The 26691-nt window shown below is 45.3% G+C and overlaps 1 protein-coding gene across 1 annotated transcript in view; it reads right to left on the reverse strand.

The window, feature by feature from the left end:
• slc30a6 (solute carrier family 30 member 6) overlaps positions 1-26691 on the reverse strand; it is a gene marked incomplete at its 5' end in the record, with an annotated part of 59607 nt that overhangs the window by 5080 nt on the left and 27836 nt on the right. Inside the window, 8 exons of the mRNA XM_083922731.1 lie at positions 87-155; positions 929-976; positions 1075-1177; positions 2550-2669; positions 13022-13070; positions 18644-18738; positions 22689-22724; positions 26057-26137. Coding sequence (XP_083778857.1) covers positions 87-155; positions 929-976; positions 1075-1177; positions 2550-2669; positions 13022-13070; positions 18644-18738; positions 22689-22724; positions 26057-26137 — 601 coding nt within the window. The remainder of the gene's footprint in view (positions 1-86; positions 156-928; positions 977-1074; positions 1178-2549; positions 2670-13021; positions 13071-18643; positions 18739-22688; positions 22725-26056; positions 26138-26691) is intronic.

Raw genomic sequence — 26691 nt, forward strand, 5'->3', positions numbered from 1 at the left:
CACAGAGCTGGGTTCAACTCAGCAAAGCGTCCCTTTAATTTCCATTTCCCCCTCCGTGTGTTTAGTTCTCCGCCTGACGAACGTACCAGAGATCCGAAGCCGACGGTCCAGAAGTGCTCGTTCCGAACCTCCAGCACGCCGTCCAGAGTCGACACCTGATTGGACACAAAGAAGAGCAGTTAACCAATGGGAATCGAACATGTCATGGATTTCATTATGCTGGTTCTTTTCGGGCTACATTCCTGAAACATTTGTCATTTTTAAAGTCCTGCAGCTGCGAACGTGAACAAAGAATGAGATTTATATTTATTAAATTCTACATTTCTCAAAAAAAAACCTATACATTCATTTCAGGTAGAGAAGTAGACCCCGAACAATTTGCTCAAAACAGCAAAATTCTTCAAACAAAGGCGTTAAAACTGATTTTCTATCATGTTTTTATTTATATCTGGCGCGTGTTTAGGACCAATTGACTTTGTATTGAAAGAACAGTGGATAAAAAACAGCAATCGATGCAAAAAACACACAAATACACAAAAATCCAACGTACAACATGTTGAATTAATCCCAGATTTTAAGGTTGTTTTATAACATTAATATTAACGCTGCTTTCTTGACTTACGTTAATTATTTTTGCTATTAATTTGTGTGTTTTTCTCTTTATTTTCCTATTTTTTACTTTATCTACTTTTGTGACGTGTTATTCGATTACTTGTTTGTTTAATTTTCATTGTGAGCGCGTCGGACGCGGGTCGTTGGGAGGGATAGCCGGATTCACGTCGGGGTTTTTCTGTTTTTGTCTGTGGTTTTCTTTTTTTTCTCACCTTAAATCAGATTTACTGTACATGTTTAACCTGTTTCTGTGTTCTGGTCTGCAAAAATCAATCAAAAAAAGATAGAAAAACTAAATATTAACGCTGCCTCTCACCTCTCTGAGCAGTTTGTCCAGTTGGCCGATGACGTGCGACGGCGTCGTCTGTTGATGACAAAACAGAATCACACACACACACTCATCTGCGGCGCACTAATGTGAAACTGAGCTCAGCGGGAACAAAGTAAAAGTGTCCGTCTCACCTGCAGCAGCACTTTGCCGCTGTAGACGCTCATGGGATACATGGTGCCGAAGGTCATGAGAGCGATGGCGACCGCCGACGCCGTGTCGACAGCGTTATAGTTACTGAGCAAACACACAGAAAGGACATCAAGGTTTAATGATTTACACATGGAAACGATTATAAAGGAACAAAATAAGAGATTAAATTGGATAAAAGAGAAGAAACTTTGATGAAATTAAAGCCAACATGTGTCATTTTTAATGTTCTGAGCTGCGTACATGAACATACATACATAAACGTGTGACCTTACAAAGATTTATATTCATTAAATTCTAAAATTCATCAAAAAAAATATACGTTTATTTCAGGGAAAAGTAGTTTAGACCCTGAAGAATTAAGCTAAATTCTTGAAACAAAGGCCATAAAACTGATTCTCTATCACGTTTTTTATTCATATCTGAAGCGTGTTCAGGTTTCTCTCATGAAACAGAGGAAACGTCTGACATGTTTAATTCTTTCTACATATTTCAGGAGACTAAATCATCTTCACGTCTTAATAAGGACGATAAAACGTGTTCAAGACGACAGGATTTCTGGCGTAACTTTGTGCTCTTTAAGATTAGAGATTCAAGCTAAATTCTGACTTTTGATTCTTCTTCTCTGGCACCAAAAAATACAACTTTTCATTTTTGTCTTTGTGAAAACAACAGCACCACAATCAACAAGATGTTCTGGAAGCTTTTAATCGCAGCACCAGATTTTTCTCGGCAGATGGAGCTCGCCAAGTCAAGAAGATGTTCTGAGTTTACCAAGTTGCCGATGTAGAAGTTTAAGTTCATTTTAAGGATTTATCTTTCATACCGGCAAAAAAATGATAAACATTGATGAAATGTGAAGGTTCTTTAAAGCTCATTAAAAGAACCTTGTGGTGAGTTTGTTTCCAAGGTCAAGAATTCACTTTTTAAGCCAAAAAAACTCAACTAAGCTCAGATTTTAAGCCAAAAATGGACAAGAAATTCTTAAAATGCTCAATTAAAAATAGAATTTGAACATGACGGAGTGGGAAACTATTATATGATGAAAATATTCAAAAACAGTCGGAGAAGACTCGACGCATCGCCATGACGTCATCAATGCGTGTGACGTGTTACGGCGTGATGACGTATAGGCAGCAAGAAGCATTCTCCGAGGCCCAGGTAGTGTGAGTACAAACGGGCCTGGAGGGGGGGACAAGGACCCTAAAGCACGGGGCGGAGGCACAGTGGGAGTGCGCCCTTAAAGTCTTATTTCCTGCCCCGTCTCTGCACATTCTTTCCCCACTGGAGTGTTTTTGTTTTGTTGTTTTTTCTACATCAGGCCACATTTTAAATTCAGTGCAGATAAAGATTAGGACGGTTTAAAGCAGCGGGAGGGAACTGCCGGCAACAGCGCAGGAAAAGCTTCCCTAGTTTTAACGATACGTTGGAGGTGAGTTTATCAGAGAAGAGTTCTTACTTGATTTCTATGAGCATGTAGGTGATGCAGAGGGACAGAGCTCCCGCCAGGTTGATCAGGACAAACGGGTTCATACGAGGCAGCAGCACGCTGCTCAGACCTGGGATGATGCCACACAAGCTGTACCCCCCCCCCCCCCCCCCCCCCACACACACACACACACACACACACAAACAAACAAAGAGAAACAGGATTAATGCACAGGAGCCTCCAGATCTTCAACTCCAAAATGTTCACTTGAACTTAAAAAAACGTTAAAAATCAAATGTTATCACAAAGAAACGTTCCCAAACAGAAGTCTCTGTCACCTGAGACACTGTAGGAAAGATGCTTTTGTTCATTATGAAACAAATTTATCATAAACAAATGAATGAATGAGTATCAACAAAACGTATAAAAGATCAGAAAACTTCAGGATTTGAAACAGTCCTTATAGCTTCAGTTCCCAGCTCAAACTGTTTTTTTGTTAAAATTTTCCCGGATGAAGAGTGTATTCTAAGATCGATGAAAGGACACGAACAGAAAGTGTGTTGGTGTGTTGTCTGTTGTTGGGTGCAGCTACTGTAGGCTGGCACTGGATGAAATGGTGATTTGTCCCAGCAGCTGAGTGAGCGGAGACGGGCAACAACCAGAGTCACTATAGGCCGAGCATTCACTCCATGGACTGAGAGAAAGGAGAGGAACGCCATTCAAACGCACGCCCACATGGCTACGCTGCTCCGTGATGCTAACATCACTTTCATCTGCACTTAGCTGGAACGGCTAACGCTAACGGCTAACGCTAACTGTCAGTCAAACTCCTCTAATCCTTGTTTTGATGCTGTGATTTTCTGGAGGGGACGGGTTCAAACAGGCTCAAACAGACTCCGGTCTCCTGGAGCTACTGGGCCGGATCTGACCAACCTGGCAACCCCACTGCTGGAGTTATATTTTGTTGTTGCGACGACGATCTTAAAACACCAGATGGCAGAGTTCTGCTCATTCTCCATATTAAACCTTTAACACAACAGTGTTGTAATAAATCCTCCTTCGTGAAACCACTATAAAGCTTCGATGATGAAACTTTAGGATCATTTTGGAGGCTGTCGTTTGTTCTGGTGCTAAATCGTAATAAAGTTAAGTGTATCCAAGTACCAGAACTTGTAGTTTTTGATTTTCTGTGCTGTTTGATGTAAATGTTTGGAGAATAGTTTCTACTCTACTTGAGACTCATGGAAACATAAATAACAAAAGAGATCGATTCATATTTGAAGTAAATGCCATCTGCTCCCTTCTGTCTAAAAGGGACTGAGTGTGTTTCATTTGATCTCATTTTATCTATTTAAACCTCAAACACACTAAAAGACAACTAAAATCAAAAAGCAATAAAGAAGATTAGGTGGCTACATCGATTAAAAACAAGAAACAAAGGGGAGGAAATATGCAAAGGACCGTCACAATCAATAAGTTCAGCAATCGAACCTCAGAACGGTCTCGGCAGTGTTAACGAGGTCAGCTGAGAGGATGTGGGGCAGAGGAACAAAAGCAGATCTTCCTCAACTCTGGACAAATTTCCTGGTGCAATCTAAGCTGCGGCCTCCTGGTGTTTATGTTTGTCTTTGGGATTAGGTTTTTAACCCGATCACACCGTCATAATGGACTTGAGAGGAACTGGAGCTGATGAGGTCGTTCTTATTTCCAACAAAGCTTCTCTACAAACAGCCTGCTTAAAGGAAGAGAAGTGAGTTCTACGATCTCACAAATCCTTTGTTTTAAGCGTTTTAGACTCGAGAGGATACGGAAAATGAAAGATTTTATCTAAAAAACAGTTAATTTGGGCAGAAAAAATAAGCTAATAATCCCTGTTTAGAGACATTATATAGAAGGAGAGTCTTCCATTTTTAGTTTCTTCTCCTCACTTCTTCATCTGGAATATTAAACGTTAATAAATTCCATTATTGATTCATCTGCAATTTTTCCAGCTACCGTATTCTCCGCACTTTAAGTCGCACCTAAAAACCTTCAAATGTCTCAAAAGCCGACAGTGCTCCTTATAATCCGGTGCTCCTTATATATGGACCAATATTGAGCCACAACAGGTCTCCAACTACGGTGAGCAGCCGCCGACTCTATTTTCCCCCATAGAAGAAGTACCGCGCGGTGCATGTTGAGATATACGACTGTGTGAAGCGTGCCGTTTCATTTCCATGTGTGTGTTTGTGTAAAGAGCCCAAAATGGCTCCTATTAAGAGTCCTACTCCTATTACACTATGGATTCAAACCTTTACCTCATGAAGAGCGCCCCTGTCTGAGGCCGTACGTTCTACATGGATTCAAACCTTTACCTCATGAAGAGCGCCCCTGTCTGAGGCCGTGCTAAGCTAGCACTGCTTAGCTAGCTAACAATCAGAGATCAGAGCGGTCCACAGTGGAGCTGGCAAAGATCCGGTGCCTTGCTCAAAGGCATTCAGCAGAAAGTGATGTATCGAATGTGGTTTAATGTTATCTGACAACATGATGTGACACAGCGGAGCAGTGTCCACCGCGGCTGCATGCTCTGGGCGAGATGCCGATTTAATCAGTGGGACTTGATTGCTGTTGGTTTAATTGAACAAGTTCAATGAGGACACACATCGATAACTCCTCTTCCATCAACGGAGACCAAACAGTTTGTAAAAGGTTGTTATTTAACGGGCGCAAGAGAAGTTCCTCATCTAACATCTACACATCAGACGGGACTAAAGAGGCGAGCAGAACTATCACGTTTTTTAAAATCTAGCTACGAAATAGCACCTGGATCTACAACCAAACTCAACCATGAAGAGTACAACTGTGTGGAAACAGCAGAATTAAGTCTTCTGAATTCTGGAAAAGCATGGGATTGAAAACTACAACTTAAAGTCTTAAGGTAAAGTGTTTACCTGGGACAAGAGAAAAGAAAATGTTCCGACTCTTTGGCCTCAAACATTCAGCTGATGAGCAGAGCCGACCCCGTACGCTCTCGGGGCAACACAAACGGCCCGGTGTTCCTGAAACCGATTAACGGGTCAATGAGTGCGTCTGATGAATGCCGCGCGTCAGATCGAGTTTCCAAAATGTCAAAGGGCCCGATGGCGCCCAGCTCTGGTACAAACATGAAGAGGAGCGCGGCGGATGTTGTCATTAGATGGTTAAAAAGGTGACGTGGATGCCGACACACATGTAGATAAAGTCAAACATGAAGAGCGCCCCTGTCTGAGGCCGTACGGTCTACATGGATTCAAACCTTTACCTCATGAAGAGCGCCCCTGTCTGAGGCTGTACGGTCTACGCAGATTCAAACCTTTATCTCATGAAGAGCGCCCCTGTCTGAGGCCGTACGGTCTACATGGATTCAAACCTTTACCTCATGAAGAGCGCCCCTGTCTGAGGCCGTACGGTCTACATGGATTCAAACCTTTACCTCATGAAGAGCGCCCCTGTCTGAGGCCGTACGGTCTACATGGATTCAAACCTTTACCTCATGAAGAGCGCCCCTGTCTGAGGCCGTACGGTCTACGCAGAGTCAAACCTTTACCTCATGAAGAGCGCCCCTGTCTGAGGCCGTACGGTCTACATGGATTCAAACCTTTACCTCATGAAGAGCGCCCCTGTCTGAGGCCGTACGGTGGACATGGATTCAAACCTTTACCTCATGAAGAGCGCCCCCGTCTGAGGCTGTACGGTCGACATGGATTCAAACCTTTACCTCATGAAGAGCGCCCCTGTCTGAGGCTGTACGGTCTACATGGATTCAAACCTTTACCTCATGAAGAGCGCCCCTGTCTGAGGCTGTACGGTCTACGCGGATTCAAACCTTTATCTCATGAAGAGCGCCCCTGTCTGAGGCCGTACGGTCTACGCGGATTCAAACCTTTACCTCATGAAGAACGCCCCTGTCTGAGGCTGTACGGTCTACAGGGATTCAAACCTTCACCTCATGAAGAGCGCCACTGTCTGAGGCTGTACGGTCTACGCGGATTCAAACCTTTATCTCATGAAGAGCGCCACTGTCTGAGCTAACACTGCTTAGCTAGCCCTATGCTCTCGGGGCAACACAACCGGCCCGGTGTTCCTGAACCCGATTAACGGGTCAATGAGTGCTTCTGATGAATGCCGCGCGTCAGATCGAGTTTCCAAAATGTCAAAGGGCCCGATGGCGTCCAGCTCTGGTACAAACATGAAGAGGAGTGCAGCGGATGTTGTCATTAGATGGTCAAAAAGGTGACGTGGATGCCGACACGTGTAGATAAATTCAAACATGTCGCTAAAATAAGGAATGGAAATATGCGCGCGTTGGTTATGAAACTTGCTATTTTGGTTTTACATCGTCCGGCTCAGTTTTAATTTGTGAATCTGAGTCTCGTTCGGAGGCCGACAGTGGCGATGACGTCCTCTAGAGATGGACGTGAATAATGGAGGGACTGCTGGGACTCCACGAGGACAGAGATGCGAGCACAGGTCGTGATTCACCGCTGAACGCTCTGTGTTCGGATCAGAGCCACAGAGTCAGTCAGGAACACAGAGTCTCCGTCTGAAAGTCCTAAAACTGAGCGGTGAGTCACAACATTTGAGCCTCTGGGTTCCCCACCGCAGATTTAGGATGCTGTTTTAGTTTCTTTCCCTGTTTCCCTTTTGTTCTGCAGCCTAAAGTTTACATATTTGTTCATAACTGTGACCTTTGAAGATCTATTCTACAGAATTATCTTTCTCGGTAAACTGCATGTGGTTTGTGCAGTCGGACGATTTGTCTAATTAATCCTGTTGGAGTAGTTTGTTATGGAAATCATTGACTGAGGGCGCACTCACACTGTCCATTCTTACCGTGCCCCGTGCTTTAGGGTGATGGTCCCCCCTCCCTTTTCCCCCGCGGCCCAGGCCCGCTTGCACTCACATGACTTGAAATGGAGCCTCAGCGCGAATGCTTTTTGCTTACACGTCATCACCCCTCAACACTGCACCCTCCGCGAACCGTTCGTCAGCATCTTTTTAAATGTCCGTCACAGGGAACAATAGTATATAAATAGACATCAAAACCGCCGCCAATGCTCGCGCTTGTGCTCGTACATGTGCAATCATGCTTTGCTAAAGCCCATCTCTCTCAACCGGGCCGTGGGTGGCAAGCAGTTGAACTCTGGTCAAACGCACTAGACTTTAGCCATGAAGCGTGCTTGGGCGCGGTACGAATGGTACGAATTTAACTATAGCTGGGAGGGTAAAACCCAGAACAACCGTAGACTCTTTGATCTACGAGTTTAGTGAAGAAGGACCAATAGAGCCAAAGACTTTCATCTATTTTTACTTTCATTTCAGAATGAACCCTAAATATGCATTTTATTTTGGGGGACAATAACTGTATCCGCAGCATCTTACTGTGCTCAGACAAGTTCACACATTATTAGCACTAGAGATGGAGACAGAGCGTCAAACAGAGATGGACGTAGCTGACGTGACGTCCCCCGTTGTATGGTGGACTAATGTTTAGAAGTCAGCCGACCGGCATTTTACATCTTGGGTTTTTGAAAGGAGCGCTAACCAGCGTCAAAGGTTGATGCGACTCATCTGGTGGACTAGTTTAGTTTAGTTGTAACTTAAAATCACCACACACTCAGTTAAATGTGAAACTTTCCCTCACACACTCACAAAAAAAGAGAGAACGGACAGAGAAAGAGAGAAAAGTTGGAGATGAGATTGACAATCCCAGCTTTCCCATAATCCCTCTTGATGCATTGATATAATTTGACATGTGACCCTGTGCATGTGCGCGTGTGTGTGTGTGTGTGTGTGTGTGTGTGTTAATCCAGACACGTTGCAGACAGAGAGCAAGGGATTAAAGCCGAGCGAAAGCAAACAAACACTTGATACTCTGCTCTGTTGGCGCCACACTGACTGAACGCTCGATCGCATGCGTTATATTTAAGACAAACTGTTCATTATGGAGACGACAATCTTCTGAAAATTCAGATAAAAATACATAAAATACTCATTTATAGACGGATGATTTAATTTATTTTTCAATTAAAGTAAAAAGAATCAGGGTCAGAAAATGCGAATCAGCTACATTTCTCTTTCTTTCTCTGCCACACACAGTTTCTTAAAGTATCTGTCTCCATCCTCCCCAAATACACACACACACGCACACGCACACACACACATCTGAGGCTTCTGGCTGGTGAGGTTGACAGAGCAGCAGGCTTTATATAACCCAGTCGGCCCCCAGACCCTGCTTGGGTTAAGTAGGGACGGGCTGTTACAACACAGACAGTAACACACACATTACATGCAAACACACAGACACACACACACATACGCACAGGAAAACATGGCCACGCACGCACACACACACACAAAGTGCTCGTAAGAAGGCACACAGAGCATCTCACACGCACACTCAAAGACTGGAAACTAGGCTGGGACGTCCTGTTCATTTCTGCCCTCTCAGCCAATCACAGCTCAGTTCTGCTGCCGCACGACTCTCCAGGCTGTCGCCCCGAGTAACCAACTGAGCTGCTGACTGCGTGTGTGCCTGTGTGTGTGTGTGTGTGTGTGTCAGATGTGGGAATACACAGTAGGATGTAATATTCATCACAACAGCATCAGTCTGCTTGGGAGTCACAGTCTATGTTTCTATGGCAACAGAGAGAAAGATGTGAAGCACTTAAGCTCTCGCTCCAGACAAGTGTTAAAGTATTTAAAAACTGCTCTGATATGATTAATATGTAGTCAAACATGGACTCCCCACGTACACAGTAAAGAAAAACCTCAGAGACGGAGTCGGAAGCTCATCTTCTTTCTCTCCCTCATTGAGAAATGTTGCACCTGGCCCCGCCCTCCGCTGCTTGTGCTCGTACTCACGCACATTCTCGCAGCAGCTTGAGACTCTTCGGTAACTGTGCTCTAGCTTCTACCGGAGGTTGATGAGCAGCCCGAGATGAAAGAGAAGCAACAAACGGTTCGTCAAGAGGACTAAACCCGTTGGAGATTGGATCACTGACCAACTCCACGTTTTACACGTTTTAAAGTTCTTCTTTGAGCCACACTAACAACATGAATGATATATTCATTCATCTTCAACCGCTTGTCCCTGTCGGGGTCGTGGGGGGCTGGAGCCGATCCCAGCTGACATCGGGTGTGAGGCGGGGTCCACCCTGGACAGGACGCCAGTCTATCACAGGACACATAGAGACGAACAGAGACAGACAACCATTCACACCTACGGGTGATTTAGAGTCATCAATGAACCGAACACCTGCACGTCTTTGGACTGTGGGAGGAAACCGGAGAACCCGGAGAAAACCCACGCAGACACGGGGAGAACATGCAAACTCCACAAAGAAGGGCCCCAGTCGGGATTTGAACCAGGAACCCCCTCACTGTGAGGCGAAAGTGCTAACCACCACACCACCGTGTCTCCCTATTTACCATATGTGGAGCTTTTTTCATTCATTCTGCCGGTGCAACCGCGGCGGACCCGTGGATGCTGTCAGGGCACGCTTCCTGCAGGTGAGGGGGTTTTGGACGCACTTAACCTCCGCAGAGCCACAGGAGCACATTGTAATCTTCATCCCTGCACTGCGTTATCACACAGCACTGATGAGAAACAGCTGGGTGCAGAGAACTGTGACCAGGACACGTCCTCAGCCGCACATTTTACATATGAAACATGAACTCATATATGCTCCCTGGGGGTCAAACGACTGGGGCATCGTTTCTATATGACCTCAAATTCAATCGCGCTTCCTTGTCACACATTGGCCGATATGTACGCTGACACCATTATATCTGGGATTTAAGATTAAATATTTAAGATCAGGGTTCCTGCACATTTTCCATTTCAAAAATACGCCATACTTTTTCAGACTTCTCAGGATTTTTCAGTCAATATTAAACATCGTAATAACCATTTTTGATGCTTATTATGTAAAAAAAAAGGTTTTAAAATCCAACTTTTAACAAGTATGAATGGATGCTTTTGCCGCTGCGTACGGCTTAAAATTGCCGCCTCCCTCATGTTGGAGATGTTGGAAGATTTCAACATGTTTACATCTTTATTTTCCCACTTTGGTTTAAGCAGTTGGGGTGCCGGTCTTGCTCAACAGCACCTCGGAGGTGCCTAGGAGATGAACTGGCACCTCTCCAGCCACCAGTCTACACTCCATTCATGGTCCACACAGGGACCCAAGCCAGCGACCCTCCGGATCCCAGCCAAGTAACCTATGGACTGAGCTACTGCCGCCCCAGCTAAAGCTTGCATCGTCCCAGACACTCTCTCTACTGACAACAGGTGGCCGGCTCGACGACACGTGAATGAGAATCGCAGTTGCACGGCAAATGGTAACCATGGAAACCATTCTACAGCCAGCTTGATTAGTGTCACATCTTCTACAGGTAGGCTACGATGCGGTAGTTTAGCTTGTCTAGATTTGTATATATTTTATTTTAGAAAGTGAGATAATTGTCTGGAAACAACACAAACATTTTCCCAAACTGATCCTGGAGATGACTCAGATTCAATCCCAGACTTCTGCATAAGAACCCTGTAAGATGAAATCTGCTGTTTTTTTTTCTTAGTCTTCCTGATCGGCATAAAATGCTGCAGGATGCGGAGAACGTCTGTGGTTCTTTGGGAAACATTTTGCATCAACAGAATTGAAGAGATATTGAATTCTGGTGCAAAATATCAGCTTCCAACCGCAGATATCAGGTGTCCAGAGACTATCAGGGGTCAGACTTTGAGCTCATTGCAGTCTCACGTCTGCAGGGAAGCCTTTGTTCAACAAACAGGATACACGATACACTTCCATCGACGGACGATACGTTATCATATTGATTTATCGCCCGGCCCGACTTCTGATTAATCATTTGGTGTATGGAAGGTCAAGAAATACTATAATGGACTAAAACATGTTGACTTACGGAAATGTACATAATGATTTTAATCAAATAAGTTAAAGCAACATATGTTCACACAATGAAACTGGAATTGCACGCACATACACGCTTACTCACTCACACACACACTCAGTCACTCACACACACACACACACACACACAAACACGCTCACTTACTCACACACACACACACAAGGTGATCAGTCAGCAATGGATAAAGTGTAGTTTTACCAAGAGATCATTGATAACAGGGCTGCAGTTACAGCGGCCTTTGACCCTTGAACCCCGGTCAGGAGGTAGAAGATGGCCGTGTGTGTGTGTGTGTTCTCATGTCACCGTACAATCACACTGATCTTACAGCTGTTTCTGAGAAGCTCAATCAATGAGCCGATCTGTTTGCCCACCTGAGACTGACTGACCTCAAGCTGGCCGAGGGTGACCTTTGACCCCTGAGGAAGGCCATATGTACTGTATACACACACCTGGAGATTCACACTGTAAGCAGTGACACACACACACACACACACACACACACACACACACACACACACACACACACACACACACACACACACACACACACACACACACACACACACACACACACACACACACACACACACACACACACACACACACACACACACACACACACACACACACACACACACACACACACACACACACACACACGATAAGCTCTTTTACCGCCATCAGGACAGTGTGTGTGTGTGTGTGCGTGTATGCGTGTGTGCTGAGTCAGTGTAAGTGGATCCTTCTGTTTCTACCTTAGACTGAAATCTGCTGATAAGGGAAAGCGAGAGTCAGAAAGAAAGAGAAAAACAGAGAGAGAGGAGGGACGACAGAAGGAGACAGGAGATAGGGATGCTCATTTAGTTGTTGTTTGATAGCAGATCCTCGTTTACCAATAATTAATAATTTAAGTAACCAAGTCCCAGTTCTCTTGGCTGGGGGAGTCCAGCCGCGATGTTGTGCGTGTTGTTGTGAACAAAGCGACGTCTTTCAGTTTCTTGTTGTGTTCACAACCCAAGGAGGTAAATATGACATAAAACAGAGAAATCTCAGTATTTGAGAGGCCGATTTTTCTGTCAATCGACTTATCATTGCAGCTCTGGATGCATTTAACAAATAGATTTTTTATTTCATCTCATCTTCAGCCTCTTATCCGGGGTCGGGTCTCGGGGGCAGCACCTTTAGCAGGGGACCCCAAACTTCCCTTTCCCGGGCCACATTAACCAGCTCTAACTGGGGGATCCTGAGGCGTTCCCAGGCCAGTGTGGAGATCTAATCTCTCCACCTGGTCCTGGGTCTTCCCCGAGGCCTCCTCCCAGCTGGACGTGCCAGGAACACCTCCCTAGGGAGGCGCCCAGGGTTCATCCTTACCAGATGATCCTGAACCACCTCAACTGGCTCCTTTCAACGCAAAGGAGCAGCGGCTCTACTCCGAGTTCCTCACGGATGCTGAACTTCTCCCCCTCTCTCTAAGGGAGACTCCAGACCCCCTCCTGAGGAAACACATTCTGGAAACACAAATTCTACGTGTCCGGTGCAGATGTTCTTACCTTCGACTCAGATCGGCCACATGTTCCTGAAGCCAGCTGCTGCTCGCGGCTGGAGACAAAAACAGAGAGACGCCTTCGATGAAACAACATATACGACCATTTAGAACAAACCAATGAATAACCTACTATAACCTTATCTAGCAGTGTGTTTGAATCAGGGGTGGGCAACTCCGGTCCTGCAGAGCCACTGTCCTGCTTGTTTTAGGTTTCTCTCTGCTCTAACACACCTGAGTGTAATGATATGCTCGTTATCAAGCAGCTGATGCTCGTCACAGTTTGATTATTGTTAGACTCAGGTGTGTTAGAGCAGGGAGGAACCTAAAACATGCAGGACAGTGGCTCTCCAGGACCGGAACTGCCTACCCCTGGTTTCAATGTTCCTCTGACGTCCTGAATGAGAAACCTCGTGTCTGTAATCAGGTTTATGTTTCAGTGAAACCTCCATTTCCTCAGAGGTTTCTCCCGGAGACACTTTCTTGGCCGTGAATGTGTGCGACTGTGTTTCCTTTGGTGCAGTAAATTCCTGCACGCTCACAATTTTGCAAGTAAAATGATTCAGTCATGCATCTTTTATCCACACGTCATAGACTCTTATTTCAGACCTGTCGTTTTGAATTTTAAGGTCTGAAATGTGCAGTTTTACGTGATCGTGGAGGCAGATTTCACCAAATACTGGCTGTGGATTTTCTCCGTAAGTGATTCACGCTCAGGCTGCAACTATCAATTATTTTGTCTCGACTTCAATGATTTAAAGACGTCTCTTTTGATCGACTCAGCAGTTAATGCATCATCTGTTACAGCTCCAGTTAAGGGAACTTTCTGATCGGACAAAAAAAAAGGTTGTGGAGAATTATTTTCTCATGTCGTCTCTTCCCCAGAGTCTAAAGTCTCCACAGTCTGACGTGAAGTGTGTGAGACCAGAACAGAACAAAGTTCTACTTCAGTGCTGCATGAAATATTAAGACACACAGCTGTTTCTTTTCACAGCTGACTCCAACTCTGTCCTATACATTCAAAGGGAGTTAGTTAGTTTCATTTATTGTCCGCAATGTGGAAACTTGTCTTTGGTCTCATGAAAACAACAAGCAGGACGGCAACAACAACACTTACGCACAAACATCTTCAGGGTAAAACGCAGGATGGCAGTGGCAGCTACATTAAAGACGCATCAACAGGACATGGTGTCCACCGCTCCAATGGCGTTAGGGAAGAAGGAATTTTCTACAATATTAGGATTAGTCCTTGGTACTTTGTGTCGTCTACCAGAGGGAGGAAGTTCAAACTCCCTATTGAGTGGATGAGAGGGATCGTTTGCTATTGTGACAGCCTTGTTTCTAAGCACTTCCTCGTACACACAACTTCATTGTTTCTGTCAGCTCGCTTCTTCCTTTTATGTTTAGATTACCGTATCACATTACCATGTTAAAAAGTTAAGATACCCTCTATCAGGTTCTTATAATATGCTCGCTCCCTCTAAAGGAGTTGAGTTTGCGTAGTAGGTGGAGATGTTGATCACAGGTGTTTTTGGACCTTTTTGAGTGCGGTTGCATGAGGCATTTGTCCAGAGTCAGTAGATGAAGTAGATGATGTGTTGAACCTGGAGCCATCTTCTCTTTTTACTGTGTGCTGTCTCATTGTGCTCTTGTTGTTATTGTGTTGCATGCATTCTGTATTTGTGCTTCTGCTTTTCGTGCTTTGGTGACACACACAGACACAAAAAGACACAAAAAAAGACCACAGAATGACGACAAAAAAAACAAAAAAAAGACCACAAAAAGACAGACACAGACACAAAAAGACCACAAAAAGACCACAAAAAGACACAAAACGACCACAAAAGACACAAAAAGACACAAAATGACCACAAAGACACAAAACGACACGAAAGACACAAACGACCACAAAAAGACACAAAACGACACGAAAAGACACAAAAAGACAGACACAGAGACACAGACAGACACAGACACACTGCGTGCTGTCTTATTGTGCTCTTGTAGTTATCGTGTTGCATGCATTCTGTATTTGTGCGTCTGCTCTGCGTGCTGTGCTGTGGTGTGCTGTGGTGTGTTTTGCGTCTTGAATGATGTTTTCTAAATTGATGCTATTCTGTCATGTTTGTTCGCTGCTGTGCATGGTTTGTAGATCGCCCTGGCTGTAACTTTGTAATTTTAATCTCATTTGTTCTATATTCTGTTGTGTTCTTAGTGTGACTTTAACGTCTGTCCAGGGACCACAGATGAAAAACAGCCTCATTTACAGGAGTGTTATTAATGTGCACTGTCCCTGTTTTCAGATAAACTAAACTTTAGATGGCAGTTCGCACGCCCCCAGTTTGGAGGAGCAGGAGCATCAACATGGAAATTAGGCAACGTAAGCATCATAAAAGTAGTGAAACTTGTGTCACTGATGTTACTTTCTTACTGTCTGTGATGCCTAACTTTGCCGGTTCTTATCGCCGGCGGTCTGGAGCTCTGTGTGCCGTTGTTGTCTTGGTTAAAAGGTGGCGTTGTTGGCACGGAGGTCAATAACATAATTCTTGGTTCCATAAAATATGACCCACCTGATTTCACAAATATGTTAACGTCTGATCTTACTGTAGAGCTTGAGGAGCGTTAAAACAACTGATAAGCACATTTCAACTCCCATAGGATTTTCATAAAACGAGTCCCCTGTTGTTTAGTTATTCAAAAGTGTTTATTAGCTGATATCAAGTGTAACTTAACGCCTTTAATTCAATCTCACAGCACACGTTAGCTCCACTTTAGTATCGGCTCAGCTGGCTTGGAGCCTCGACACGACACATCTCTTATTATCAGACCCAAATGGTTTTAAACTGTTGAAGCAGAGACGATCTGCTCGGCTCCCTCTGCGCCATGATGGCGGCTAAAAATACTTTTTTTTTTGTCAGGAGAGAGGCGGTCGGATCACCCACTCGTCTTTAAAAAAAGATAAGCTCTCTCGCTCCGCTGAGTCGTCCCACCTTTAATGTCGGACGACACTGCGAGGCCCGAAGGCTCTGCGTCGGGTCAAAGGCCCTTCACATCCCATCCTGCTCAGACCGCTCAGACAGTGTGTGTGTGTGTGTGTGTGTGTGTGTGTGTGTGTGTGTGTGTGTGTGTGGGGAGGGGGGGGGTTTGTTTGTTTTGCTAGCAGGATGAGTCAGTCTAAACAAACATTTTAATGGAGTGACTTATTTATGATCTGTGTGTACGAGGAGGACGTACGATGTGGGGGAGTGTGTGTGTGTGTGTGTGTGTTGGCTTGTCTCTCCGCCCGCCTGGCCCTCCGGCACACTACATTACCACTGTCTGGAACATGGTTGCGTAACGCACTTTTAGTCTCGCTCCGTCAGAGAGAGTGTGTGTGTGTGTGTGTGTGTGTGTGTGTGTGTGTGTGTGTGTGTGTGTGTGTTTTGGCAAAGTTAAGTGCCTGTGTGTGCTTGTTGTGTAGTTTCATCCCCCTCCCATCCCCAAATGTCAGATGTTAAGTGATGTTGAGACTGCTCCAAACGCAAGAGCAGACAGCTGACACACTCACACACACACACACACACACACACACACACACACACACACACACACACACTGACCTCATTCATTGGTAGACTGTAGAGGAGAGGAGGAGAGGAGGAGAGGAGAGAGACAAGAGAGGAGAGGAGGAGGAGAGAGACAAGAGAGGAGAGGAGGAGGAGAGGAGAGAGGAGGAGAGGAGAGGAAAGGTAAGGAGACAGAGAAGATGACAGGACGCAAGAGTGAAGAGGAGAGGCACAGGGAGGGGAGACGAGACATGGGGAGATAAAAGTGGAGAGGAGGAAATGGGGCAGAGAAGATGAGAAAACAGATGAGGGGGGAACAAGAGGGGAGAGAAGAAAAAAGAGAGGACAGGCTGAAATAGGGGAAAGAAGAGGAGGAAACAAGAGAGGAGAGGAGTGACATGGGGGAGAGGAGAGGAAAGTGTAAAGGAAGGATCACAGGATATTTTAGAACCTAATGTCACACATGCTTCTCACTCTCGTCTTCACCTTCATTTTGTCTAAGTCTGTGTGTGTGTGTGTGTGAGTGTGTGAGTGTGTGAGTGTGTGAGTGTGTGTGTGTGTGTGTGTGTGTGTGTGTGTGTGTGTGTGTGTGTGAGAGTGTGTGTGTGTGTGTGTGTGAGAGATCTATAACTCGTGCATCTCCGTCAGAGGTCGTGTTAACATAATATTTTCCGTCATTGACAGATTGTGTTGATTGTTTTTTTTAACAATAAGAGAAAAATCTGAACACTGAAAGGACGTCTACGCGATCGAAAACGACTTTTTTTTCCCCCTGTGGAGACTTTGGTGCTGTTCTGGACTCTGATGCACCGATCACTCTGCAGTTAGTGTCCTCACTGAGCAGAGGGGGCTGCTGGGAGCCCCTTCCCCGTCCCAAAGCACTCCCAGGCGCCACTTTCTCACTACATTTAGAGACTTTTCACAGCTTCTTAGAACTGGATTTAGAAACAGAGCCTAGAGCAGTTTAGCTCCTTATTCAGAGCATCAGGGAAAAGGGAGAAATCTGTGCTGGGCCTCATTCAGTCCCATGCATGTGGCTCAGAGTCCAGTTCAGTCAACAGTCTCTGGGTCCGTCTCTGTCCTCTCACGCAGCAGCACTGTTGTTGTTATGTGAAGCCGCGGGGTCAGAGGTCGGAGGGGGGGCCGTGACGCCATCCTTTAACAAAGTCTGAGGTTTCACCGCCCAGATCACAACGCCATGGGGGTGTTTTCAAATCTTACCACTCTGGGACCCGGTTTCTAAAGATCCTGTTTTAAGGCTCCGATAACGCCGGCTGCTGTGGATGGTCGGACAAAACCAGACTAAAGTTGCGTGGTTACAGGAAAACGCATCCCTGTGTGGATTGGCCCTGAGGTTGATTCACGGTAACTTGAATTCACAGCCGGAACCTGAAAGTGTCTCCGTACCGCAGCAGGAGTCAGGAGGGTTTACTGACAAGAGGGTGAAGGAGGATTTGGTACAAAGGTGAAAAACAAAAGTGCTTGTTTGCCAATGGTTTAGATTATATATAAATGTATAATCTGTAAACCCCGACGGCCACCTCGCTGCAGAAACGGCGTGCAGCTTGGCGTCTGTCTGAAAACTCAAAACCTGTCGCTGAGTGAAAATCATCCAGCAGAGGGCATGTTTACAGAAATGTTGATTAATGTGCATTATCCCTTTTGTAGATGTGCAGTAATATCTTCAGTTTCAATCCAGTTCATCAACTCATCGCAAAAACACCCCAAAAACAATCATATTGTGTGTTTGGTTGTATAACTTACTTGACTTCTGCAAAGGGACTAAAGACTGATCCCACTGCATCCTTTTGTGATTTATTTACTGACCAAACAGTGCGCGGGCATTTCATTTGACTTCAGTAATCCCCCCCAAAATATGACAAAAGCCAAATTGTCCCCGTTCCCCAGTGAGGACGAGGATTACCGAACCCTAACCGTCCACAGGGAAAACCCAAAAGACACTAAAATCTCTAAATCCACCCTCTTCAAAAACAGGGTTTGTTTTTTTTACATGTCTGAAGTGAAGCTTCACTGTGGTGCGATAGCGCAGTGACATGAAGTGGTTTCACTAGAGCGGACCGTACCTTCTGAGACGTAGGTGAAGGGTTTGTTCCTGACGGAGAGCAGAGTCAGCAGGTTGAAGAACAGAGCGACGAACGTCCCGACCAACAGACGGCCGCTGCAGAGAGACACGAGGGGAGAACACGACATCGTTAACCAAGAACACATAGTTTACATGATGATGAGACCAGTTAGAGGTCTGTCTACGTAGGAATAAGACCCTCGTATTCAAAGTTTTTTTCCTTTTTGTAGTCAGATTGTTTCTCCTTGTAGTCTTTGTGATTGTTTTGCATCTCTGTTATCATCTATTTAAAGTCATTTTGCATCTTTTTGTGGTGGTTTTCCATCTATTTTAGTCATTTTGCATCTTTTTGTGGTGGTTTTCCATCTATTTTAGTAATTTTGCATCTTTTTGTGGTGGTTTTGCATCTATTTTTAGACATTTCACGTTTCCATTTCATCATTTTGTTTCTCTCTGTGGTCATTTTACATCTATTTTTATAAAAAATTCTATTTATTTCAAAAATTGTCTGGTTGAAATCGGGTTTCGGGCTCATAATTACTGTTTAAGTGTCGGCCCGGGTTCGGACCGAACGTGCACGGGCTCGGGTGGGGTGGGGCTAGATCTTCTGGTCCCGATCGAAGCTCCACCTGTATGCACTTTGTGACTCAATGCGCCACACTGAGTTCAAACAGACAACTACACGTGAACACCTTTGTACCCTTTAAGTAAAAAAATAAAAACCTACATTTGGCTCCAGCAGCAACGTTTCTACAGCGGAGAGAAACAAACCTCCGACGGTGACAGTATTTTTAATCCTTTTGCCTCTTTGTCTCCATATGTGGTTGTTTTGTGTCTATTTTCAGTCATTGAGCATCTCTTCATGGTTGTTTTGCATCCCTATAGTCTTTTTTTGTCTCTTTGTGATCATTTCGGTCAGATTAGATTAGATAAGATTGGATAACTTTATTAATCCAAGGGAAAAATGCTTTGCCACCAAATAAAACGCATACATCCACTTGACATACAATACATACAGTTCCACTACACAGTTATTTCGACATGACATTATTTCGACACACAAACAAGCGTTAGTTAGCGACGGTAAAAATCTGACTGCTGCAGGAACGAAGGAGCGTCTGAGTCGTTCAGTGGAGCACTGAGGCGTCACTAGCCGCTCACTAAATGAGCTTTTGAGACCATTAAATGTGTTGTGGAGTGGGTGGATTTCATAGAGAAGGACTGTTTTCAACTCGCAACATTTTATGAGTCAGGATCCTCGACCTTATGTGCCCCCGGGCCTTTGCCCCGTAGGCCCGTTCACTCATCCACCCGTGTGTGTGAGTGTAATGTGGAGACGCTGTGAGTGCAGTGCATTGAGGGACACGCTCAGAGGACACAGCCTGTTTGTCGCGGGGCTGTTGCGACTTTATTACGCCCCGTCGTCTGCGTGAAAGGCACAGTGACAGAATGGGGGGACAGATCTGCTGGAGGTCGTCACAGACAATCGCAGAGACGGCGTCCGTGTGAAGGGGAAAGGCGGCCGGGCAGAACGACACAGTTGGGATGGAGAGTCGACCCACAGGAGGGTCCAAAAGTGATAGAGGAGCAGCCGGAGTGTCCTAATTTATGCTCTCAGCTGGTTCAACCCAGCGCAGGACTCAAAAAGGGTTCTGTTAGATGGGATCTATACGTTTTATGCGTTTAATATCTTATCGATCGTAACTTTTGAATAAACCTAATATCACAGATATAACACATCTCCAAACCAAGCACACACACACACACACACACAACTGTACTGTACAATACACTGATCACACGGGACAATCCATTTAAGAGCCTAAAATTTGGTCCAAACAATCAGCGGGAGGCAAAGGGCTGCTGCCCCCCCGCCTCGCCTCCCTCTAAGAACAGATTAAAGAGAGAGAATGTGTGTGTGTGTGTGTGTGTGTGTGTGTGTGTGTGTGTGTGTCTCTCTCGACCCAGCAGACACCTGGCCCTCCGGTTAGCGGCCGTCTCTCATGCCGTCCAATCACATCCACTCAGAGAAGAAGAGAAGAGGGAGGGAGGGCGAGAGGAGAGAAACGAGGGGGGTAATCTCGTCACAGGAGACAGGTTTAAGTCTCGCTGTGTTTTAGGTTCGAAAAGCCGCCGCTAATCTGTTTTATTATGGAGGGATGATGGAGAGAGAGAGGGAGAGAGGGAGAGAGAGAGAGAGAGAGAGAAGAAGGGAGAGAAGTACAAAGGAAAAGACCAAAGTAGGTGGTCGGCCCAGACTTTGCTGAGCGAGAGGGGTAAAAGAGCAATCAGAGAAAGAGAGACTGATAAACGATCGATTCACTCCGAACCAGTATGTCCGTCGCTCCTTTCACAAACTCACTGTCAACCTGAAATTATCCAGACATTATCGAGACAAATATCTGATTCAGATTCAGTTGGATGGGGCGTCAAACAGAGTTCCCCCTGCCGGCTCCCTGAGCGATCTCAGATTGAGCCCATGTGTGAACACAGACACTTGTTCTCTGGTGTTTCCACTGAGGTGAATGTGACTGTAGTGACTTTTTAAACTAAACCGATGTAATTTAAATATGCCACTGAGGGGGTGAACTTGTTCAGCACGTGTGTTCTGGGCCGAAAGAAAACTAATGTCCGTGTGATTAATGTAAAATGAGAATTAACCTGTATCAAGTCGTGGGCAGTGACAACGTGTGTGTCGGCTTCGTCCAGTGTTTTAAGTGCTGTTCACGTTTCTTCATCCTCCTGTGATCAATTTTATTCTGCAGGGCTCGGACCGAACGTGCACAGGCTCGGGTAGGGTCGGGCTAGATCTTCTGGGCCCGGTCGAAGCTCTACCTGTATGTACGAGTCTGTGGGACTATGAGGGGGAACTTTGTTTTGAACCGCCCGGAAAAGTTTGTTCCTTCGCTGCTCGACACCTGGAAATGGAACAGACGGAACAGGTGGAGACAGTCGCTTCGGTCAACACGCGCGCACGTTGCTGACGTTAGCGCCGCTGACGTTAGCGCCACTGACGTTAGCGCCACTGACGTTAGCGCCACTGACGTTAGCGCCACTGACGTCCGCGCCACTGACGTTAGCGCCACTGACGTCCGCGCCACTGACGTCCGCGCCACTGACGTCCGCGCCACTGACGTCCGCGCCCCGCTGACGTCCGCGCCCCGCTGACGTTAGCGCCCCGCTGACGTTAGCGGACAAGACAAGTGGTCAGGGGGAGTTCAGAGCAGGAAGTATCTTTTGAAGAACTGTGTGTCATTCTGTTGTGTAGTTTCACCCGTTCACAAACAAACAATGCTGCAGAAAACTACCAAAGTTACAATGTGTTGAATCTTGACACTAAGTATCTAGTCGTGTAAAATCAGTTTTATTTAAATCCCTCAGTATCACAACATTTTCTCAAGGGGCTTTATAATCTGTGAGCATACGACCCCCTCTGTCCCAACAGCCTCCATGCAGATCAGAACAATTCCCCTAAAAACTTAAACATGGAAAAAAAAAGACTACAGAGCAGATGTGTTCACATGTCTGCAGGAAATATCTGATTTTAAAAAACCCTAGCCCCCAACCCTCTAACCCCTTAACCCTAACCCTGAAAAAGACTTAAAAAAACGACTTCTGCACACATGTTGGTGCTCCGTTTGTTTGTTTATTTTTAATTTTTAAAAGCTGTTCAAAGGTATTAGCTGTTCTCTGACAGAGCTGTTGTCACCCTGAGGTCACTGTTCACACCGTCAGCATGTGTTTAATTAACTTTGCGTGTGTGGACACACAAACACTGTCAGTATGAAACCAACAATGGACATGTCGCTGTCCGTCAGCCTGACTCTCCCTGTGTCCTTCTGTCTGTCTGACCCAAATATTGGGGATGTTCTGTTCCGACGACAGCTGGCACCGTCTGTGTCTGTGTGTGTGTGTCTGACTGTGTGTGTGTGTGTGTGTGTGTGTGTGTGCGTGCGTCACAGAGGGACACACAGAAGCATATCATGTTGTGTGTTTTATTTAATGTGATGAGGAAATTTGTGTTTGTTTGAGTGTAAAATACTTACGTATGGACCTCAGGCTGCTCCATGAAGCGCTCCACACTGACGAAACAGAAACACACACACGATCAAAAACACTGGCCAGGTGGGACTACGCTGACTCTGTGTGTGTGTGTGTGTGTGTGTGTGTGTGTGTGTGTGAGCTAGAGAGAGAGCGATTGAGACAATTGAACTGAATGAAAGGAGACAAGGAGCGAACAAACAGAGAGAGAAAACAGGAAATGCATTCACACACACACACACACACGCACACACACACACACGCACACACACACACACAGTCTGTCTCTTCCCTCTGTGCTGCTGCCCTACCAAGCCATTCATGACATGCAGTGTACCGTGCGGCTGGCAACCTTACTCCTGTAGGTGTGTGTGTGTGTGTGTGTGTGTGTGTGTGTGTGTGTGTGTGTGAGAGAGAGAGAGGTTCAGTGTTACACTCGGCCTTCCAGGTTCACTGCATAAAAAAAGACTTTTAAAGACCTGTTAATAACACTATAAAATGTAATTTAATACCATCTTAATGTTCATAGCAGCCGAAGTAAAACATGAATGAAAACATGCATGAATTATATTTGATTTACTAAATTTATAAATGAATATTTATAGCAATTATTTCAGTTGTACAAGAAGTTTCCCAGAGCAACAAACTCGAACATTCACACATAAATAAAGATAATCCAGTCCCTGATAAAAACAGGTAAAAAAAGTGCACAGTCATAAATTGTAAGCTAGGATAAAGTGTTCAGTGCCAGAGTTTGTTATTAAAGTGTCTACGATCCAGTGGAGTGACAGTTCAGCCGCCTCACAGCCTGTGGAAGGAAGCAGGTTTGCATCTACATCTTTAAAACATGTGTTAGATTTCCAGCTGAGTCGACGCTTCACAGCGCGTTGAACCTGCACAAATCCAAAAAGTTGTTTTCTGATTAAATGCTTCGGTAAATGGTCCTTTGTTTCCTGCTTTACACGACACACACACACTCACACACATTCAGCCTTTCACACACAGTGATGGCAGAGGCTGAAATCCATCACTTTATTAGCGTCCATGTCACAGACTGTATATAAAGATGGAGGGCACGACAGCTCCCCATAAGTGAAGACAAAGCGTCTAGAGCGCCCCCTTGTGTCTGGCTGCAATACAGGTCATAAGTCCCGCCCCCCCCCCTATAAATGCGTTTACACTATGGTCGAATACCCGGAATGAGGCGGGTCTTTCTCGCCGAAACGCCCCCCCAGTCGCTTGAGCGGCTGTTTGATGGCCCTGTGGGAGAGCAGGCCACTAAAGCCCCTGAGAGAAACCTGGTCGCTGATTGGATGTAGCTCTCGGCGGGATGTGACGTGTGGTAAAACAGACGCCACAACGACACGGTGAGGTAGAGTAGACACGTTTATCCAGGGGTGAAGAAGAACGCAGCGCAGAAAATTATCTGTGCACAGGCTTGCAGCCGGGTTGAATTCTGACCTGTGGTCCATTGCTGCGTGCTCTCTCTATCTCCCATTTACTCACACACACACACACGCACGCACGCACGCACGCACGCACGCACGCACGCACGCACACACACACACACACACTACTGCAAGCGGTGTGACAGCCTGTCTGTCAACAAACACTTTTACAACGCCCAGAATCTTTAAGGTGGAGTGTTTTCTTTCATGTTACTTGTACATAAGTTGACGTTGTGAATCATACGGGCCGCCTTAAATCAAACTACAACTATTGTCTCCACTGTAACACTGATCAGCTGATCACCGGCGAGCCAAACCTCAAACCCATTCAGAGTTATACGTCACCTCCGGAGTCTCGTAAATCCCTCTGGGGCCTTTTTTGGTAATGGAAACAGCCATTTGAGAGGGCGTGGCCTGCAACTCTCTGAGCAGCCACTTTCTTTAAGTGTTTGTTTTTCCGCAGATAATAAACTGTTGATCTGAACGATGTTTGACAACTTTGACAGTCACCTGTCATCCACTCAGGAGCCAGCATTTTTTCTTTGCCATTTTCTGAACCAAAATAAACACATCAGGAGTGCAGCGGCCAACATGCAAACACACACACACACACACACACACACATGCACGTCTCCACAGGAAAGTGTTTGCATGCAGCGTGCCAACTGCTTGACCTGCATTTGTGTGTGTATGTGTGTGTGTGTGTGTGTGTGTGTGTGTGTGTGTGTGTTTTGTTGTTGTGGAAATGTACCCCTCCCTTCCCTGAGAACTGACCGCAAGACAACCCCCACACAGGGTGCCTGGATGTGCGTGTGTGCGTGTGTGCGTGTGTGCGTGATGATAGACAGCCAGGCAGTGACATTCCCACAGCCCTAAAACATTGAGTGGTTCTCACTCACACACACCTCCCCTTTAAGGGTAAATTTGTGACCACCCCTTTAATGCATTATAGTTGTATATACACAGTTGTCAACAGATTCAATCACGCGCGTGCACACGCACACACACACATGCACGATTATTACATCTCTGAAAATGAAGTTTTTTGTGTTTCGACAGGTTCAAATCTGCCGTCTTGACTTTAAAAGTGTGTTTACATGTTTATTAAACAGATTCAGAACTGGGAGCGACACATCTTTGTTCTTTTAATTCATGTTTTGTTGTAAGTACTACTATGAAAATATTTCCATGTGTAATTCATACGGTATCAATATAAGTAAAGCCTTTATTTTATTTTCAATTTAGATTGAAGTTTATCTCATCTTAAATTCATAAACATAGCATATCATACTGTATATAATATCCCTGTATTACAAGTTTCTTTCATTTTATTTCAGTATTATCAAGAGAAAATTAAAGAAGATGCAAAAGTTTGTGCCAAAAACTTGATACGAGATGAGAAACACAGAGGCTGGAACACTGCGATGAACCCATACGCCAAGATGAGGCTGTTGTTGAATAATCTGGGTTATAATAGATTAATTGCTGTAATGTGCAGATAGAATATCCTGGGGTCCAATTAATGCATTTTTCAAATAGTTTGATGGCAAAAGTCGAGCAGACTGGAGAGAAACGTGCACCCTGAGAGGAGCAGAGCACTCACGACTCACTCACACAAGTGAAATTAATAATGAGAAAGAAAAGAAACAAAAGAAGGAAACTATTGGAAATAATTTGTGTATCGCTTTGGAAATAATTTTCCTCACGCAAAGAAAATAATTGAAGTTTTAATCGAGAGAGACAGAGCGAGTGAGACAAAGACAGAGACGAAAATACAAAGAGAGAGTTTTCATCTGGCTCCAAACACTAAATACTTCTAAGACTTCAGCTGTAAAACTGAGAGTATGAGTGTGTGTGTGTGTGTGTGTGTGTGTGTGTGTGTGTGTGTGTGTGTGTGTGTGTGTGAGTTAGGCAGACATACACACCTCTCCTTCAGGATGAACAGAGCTCCCAGCTGGATGAGAACAGTGGAGGCAAAAACGGCCAAAACCTCCAGTCTTTCAAACCTGGAGAGAGAAGCAGACGTCGTTATCCAACGGTCCCAGAGACCCCACCGTCCCCTGGTTCACAGACCAACAGCGCTCCCTGAGGAGCTGTCCGTTCGTACCGTGTCCCGAGCTTTAGGGCGCACTCACACTGTCCGTTCGTACCGTGCCCCGTGCTATAGGGTGTCCACCCTCCCTCTTCCCTCGTGGCCCAGGCCCGCTTGCACTCACGTTACTTGAAATGATCCGGGCAGGGGCTCGAATGCGTCTCGCTTCTACGCCTCAGTGACTGTTTTTAAACATTTCATCTGACCAAATCTGCAGTAAACACTCCACAAACCGTTCAACGCATCTTTTAATGCTCGTACACGTGCGCAGGCTTTTCTTTAGACTTGATTTTTATAGACTTGATTCCTGTGATGTCGTCTTTTTATCCTTTTATCTCATTGTTTCTCTTTCTTTGCAAGCACGTTAAATGAATCAACTAACAAGACAATAATAATTGCCTTTGTCTTCTTTACACTTTTATACAACGATGTGTAATCTATGGTTATGTTCTACCTCACTGGATTTTA

Source organism: Echiichthys vipera, assembly GCF_963691815.1.
Source record: "Echiichthys vipera genome assembly, chromosome: 11".
Taxonomy (NCBI): Eukaryota; Metazoa; Chordata; class Actinopteri; order Perciformes; family Trachinidae; genus Echiichthys; species Echiichthys vipera.